Source organism: Cryptomeria japonica, chromosome 8, assembly GCF_030272615.1.
Source record: "Cryptomeria japonica chromosome 8, Sugi_1.0, whole genome shotgun sequence".
Lineage (NCBI taxonomy): Eukaryota > Viridiplantae > Streptophyta > Pinopsida > Cupressales > Cupressaceae > Cryptomeria > Cryptomeria japonica.
In genome coordinates this window covers 158,116,428-158,121,282 of record NC_081412.1, presented here as the reverse complement: position 1 = coordinate 158,121,282, position 4,855 = coordinate 158,116,428, and the positions used below count along the sequence as shown (strand labels likewise).

General features: G+C 35.7%; 1 protein-coding gene across 1 annotated transcript; it reads left to right on the top strand.

The window, feature by feature from the left end:
- The first annotated feature begins 229 nt into the window (after positions 1-229).
- Positions 230-767, top strand: LOC131044788 (pathogenesis-related protein PR-4-like). The gene is made up of 2 exons (XM_057978222.2): positions 230-484; positions 603-767. Exons 1-2 carry the CDS (start codon positions 230-232, stop codon positions 765-767), a joined length of 420 nt encoding a protein of 139 aa, XP_057834205.2.
- Positions 768-4,855: the final 4,088 nt, after the last annotated feature.

Sequence of the window (4,855 nt, the reverse complement as noted above, 5' to 3'; positions counted from 1 at the left end):
CTCACTCGGAGTTGGATATATCCAACTTAAAATTTTTCCTTGGTCTCGCAGCTGAGTCCAAAGAAATAAGCCAAGGGCTGCACGGCCACCATGATAAAATATTGTGAATAAGCCCTAATGATAACCCTATAAATCATAGGGTTCATTCTTACAATGTAATATCGCCCGCCTTAACACAATAATCAGCTCATATTATTATAGTGATTGAATCCATATTGAGCATATAGTCATGGCTTCAAAGGTTGTGAGGTGGATTGCTATATGCTTCTTTGTGGCTTCCATACTATGTGATTGTGTTAAGGCTACGTACACCACGAACAATCAGTATAATCCTGCTGCTCATAATTACGAACTGGATGGACTGTACTGCGCTACATATGACTCTGATCAGAGCCTTGATTGGCGCAGTCAATACTATTGGACTGCGTATTGTGACCAAGCGGGCCAGCCCATGGGATCTTCCCTCTGCGGCACCTGCATCCAAGTAAACTCTCATACCTCTTCATAGCCTGCATTCACAATTATTATTTCTGTGATATTAAGAATTTGTTAGCTCATATATAAACGTTTAACATGGGTTTAATTGATTTGAATTGTTACAGGTGACAAATGAATCAACAGGTCAAAGTGTGACCGTACGAATTGTGGACCAGTGCCAAAACGGAGGATTGGATTTGGAAACTGCTGCTTTTAATGCCATTGATGGAGATGGACAAGGGCAGTTTAACGGCCATATGATTACTACTTACCAGTTCGTGGGCTGTTAGAACAAAATTACACAGTTATTATTTGTTATTTAATTATGTCTACTCCTCCTATCCGGTATTTCACCAAATGGTTGTGATTGCTTTGCATTGAATAGAAAAGCTGTCATTCTCACAAAATTTTCCTGCATTAATATAAATTTTTGTTATTCATAACAATTCTATCTAAGGGCTTTAACGAAATGGAAATCAATGCTTTAGATAGTACCTTTATTAATGATGAAATAATAGAATGTATAATTTTTGTCAAGGACAAGAAAAAAGAACGGTGCATTGATATTATATGTATACCTTGGGTATGTTTGTGACCCAACCTAATGGCCCACTTTGCCTCAGACTTTCTTTATTGTCAAGGTTTGGAGCAATGGAGGAGGCAAGCTAGGGTGAGACTAGTTTCCAAGAGCTGACAACACAAGCTCAAACAATGCTTCCAATAGGCAAACATTGTCATGCATTGATAATATTAATAAGCCTCCTACATTTTTAATGGAGTATTGTTTGTAAGAAAATATTTTTACCTATTCAACCAACTAAACAAGGATCATTTCAATCCAAAAGTTGATATTTTAAGATAACAAATCATTTTAGTAAAACCAAGCTCAAAATAGTATCCAATATAGATATCAATTGCTAAAGGGGAAGTTCGATAGGACATTTTTGCTTCTTATGCATACTTCAATAGTAGGGTTAGAAGGTGGACATCAATTAGAAAAATTATAAGAACTTTTTAAAGGAAACATATTAAAAAAGTACAAAGGAATAAAAACTAGAAAATAAGAAAAAGAAAAGTACATTGACTCAAGTAGCATTATTAGGGTATGAATATCAAAGCTAAGATGACATTGTTTTTTGTTTTTTTTAGGGCAAAGCACACTCACATACTATCATATTAATTAAAATATAGACATTACAATAAAAAGGTTCAAACTACATTAGACGAATGGACAAAAAGGAACTTGAACACAAACAACAATGCTCAATCTGTGAGCCCTACCTACCTACCTAGAGATTACCCACAAAATGGAGGTGGCAGAGAGGAAGGCTCAATATACAAACCTAACCCATGCAACAATTACACATAAAATGGAGATGGCAGAGAGAAGGGCTCTATTTGCACACCTCGCCCATATAAAAATTAGTTAACCACAAAATTGGAGATGAAAGAGAGCTAACCTCAATCTACCAAAGGTGACTTATCTAATAACCAACTTTCCAATGTTAAATATAACAATTATAGATAAGGGATTTGAAACAATTTAGATATATAAAAAATAACATTTATGGATTAGTGAGGTGATGTACATACAAAATACAACTTATCACGTCACAAATTTGAGGACCCCCTCTACTCATCATCATTTATTCTTTGGTTCTTGTCACTTTTCATCCCTAGAAAGGTTAGAGATCTTTTGTTTTCCGCTTACCTAGTTTTAATATTTTTGTAAGTTTTGTCGCGTTATGTTTACTAGGTTCTAGAGTCTTGAAAATTCCTAACGCCCATTTTGAATATGGGTGATCTTCTAGAATAATCATATAAACTAGAGATATTTTGGGATAATTATTTTTAAAATTGTGGATGTAAAATAAAATGAAACCCCATGTTTAATTAGATGATTAGTGACTCTCTAGAATTTTAAATTTTGATTGTCTATGGGGAATGTCAATCAGGGATGGGGAACTTGACCAGTGCTCTAAGACTAATACTTTGACCAAGGAGACTATGCTGCCTTAGAGAGTGTGAAAAAAATCTCTTCAAATAATATCGATGCTGAGAAAAAAAGTTGTTTCTATCATTTATGAAAAGCGGATTATGACTTCTTAGAAGAAATTGTGGATCTGTCAAAAGATGAACATTTCCTTGGAGGGGTGGTGCCCACCTCTTCAGTTGACAAACTTATCATACAAAACACTACTCTACATGGTTTTTTTGCCTCTTCTTCAGTTAAAGTTTCACATGAAGGTATTAAGATTTACTTATCTTACTCTTTCATGGATGAGGCTACTTTGGATCTCTCTTTAGGTCTTGTAGGTAAGTTCTTTTGCTTCAAACTCAATGTGGATTTGGTTAGATAGTGGAATTTTGATATTTGGAAACTAAAGGGTACTGTTTTAATTAGTGTGATGTTGGAAGGGTTATTTTTGTTTATTTTTTCTTTTAAAGAAGACATGATTAAGGTGCTTTCACAAGAAGTGTAGTTCTTTGAAAAGAGACATAAAAATGGCCTTTCCCTTTGGAGATAGAAGCCAGGTTTTGACAAGAAAATGTATTAGGGAAGGGTGGCCTTAATTTAGATCCATTTACCAAGTCTCCTTTTGGAGCATTAGAGCCCTAATGTCCTAAAAAGCATTGATTATTATTTTGGTCTTTGATAATTATTGACAAAGCTACCCTACAAATGACTTGCCTTATTTTTGCTAGACTTTGCATCAATGTTGAAATGAATAAACTCCTCCCATAGTATGTTACCCTTAACTCTAAGTTTTGAAACAAACATCAATCTATTTTGATGAAAATTTGTTACTCTTTTGTTAAAACTAGTTTAGATTTGGCCATCTTATTGATAAGTGGTATATTTATAATCTCCAAAACCACTTCAAAATGGAAAAGAGGTAATATCATATTTTGTTAGCCTCTTGGTAACTAAAGGAAGGACACTCCTAGGGGCTAACCCTCCTCCTTGGATGGTGATTGCATCACAAATTAACAATATTGCCTCTTAGGCCTTGGGGAGGATTGACGTTGAAGGAGAAATCTTAGATTCTAGATTACGTCAATAGATGGGAGATATATAGATTTGATAAGGTAAGCAACAAAGAAGGACAAAGAAAGGAGACTCAAAGTATGACTAAATGAGGGTCCATTAACATAATACAAACCTTCCAAGTGTCCTAAGATGTATTTTCTCCTACTAGGTTGGAGGTTTCGACTATGGATTTGAACCAAACTGTAGGGGAGGAAATTTGTGACCTCTAAGATGATGAATCTTGGAGGAGAAACCAATCCGCCGCTGCCGCACTCAAATTGATGCTAAGATGAGCCAGAGGATAACAAAACTAGACTAGTATCTATGTGAAGGTAAATAACAGATCAAAATGCAGAAATAAAAAGATATAAGAAAACTGAATCTACTAAATAGCACAAGATTGAAAGTAAATTATACCACTGAAGTGGGAAGCTCTCGGGTCCTGGATGCCAACGTGGGGCACGGACTAAAGTATGCCATTCTATCATCTATAACTTCCTTTCAACGCGCAAAACATGTTCGCCACCTGCACACACAGAGACGGGAAAAATGTTGGGGTTGTATAGGGGCCTGCCTTACACAGACTCTTGTTTAGGTGTTTCCACCACCAGGGATAGCCAGATAACTAGATTGGAAGATAAAATTGGTAAATTGGTAAAACACAAATATAACTTATACTCTGCTTAATAGAAGAAAACCCCTATTGCAAATGATATAATATTGGTAAATTTGGTAAGATGAGTGCTCCTAGATAATATATACACCCACAATTTAATAAGATAATTTGCATGCAATGATAAAATGGAGAATAATATAAAGAGAAGACAAGGTGTGTAGCCAAACCCCTCCTTTCAAGTTACGAGCATGATGAAGCTCAAGATACATGCATATTGGTAATATCATTGCAAGATAATTGCAGCTTGGTAGTGTTGCCAATGTATCCAAGAGAGAAAGAGAACAAGAGAGCAATAGTGTAGTATGAGAGCCAAGAGCCAAGAACCTCCCTAGAAGAGAGAGAACCCCTCCAAATGAGCTAGGAAAGGTTTTTAAACCAGAAAGAGGTGCAAAGAGTTGTTACAGCTGAAGATAAGCTAAAGGACGTGCTCAATCATTTGAGCTTGTGCATGAATTACATGTTGAAGATTTTAGAAATCTAAATGAGGATATTTTGGATGACATACTACTGGCAAATAATTGTATGTATTCATTTTTTGGTATGGCTGCGAATGTGGAGATGTGACAGGTTGTTATTTATAGGGGATCGAGCCCATTTTGGTTGTATTGTCTGTAGGTTATTGGGAGGTGCTGACAAGTTTGGAGGCAACATTCACACTGTATACCCAAAGG

What these genes read in the sequence shown, in the direction of transcription:
- LOC131044788 (XM_057978222.2), top strand. Translation starts at nt 230, where the DNA reads ATGGCTTCAAAGGTTGTGAGGTGGATTGCTATATGCTTCTTTGTGGCT. An exon ending in TCTGCGGCACCTGCATCCAA is followed by an intron (nt 485 to 602) that starts GTAAACTCTCAT and finishes GAATTGTTACAG; the next exon opens with GTGACAAATGAATCAACAGG.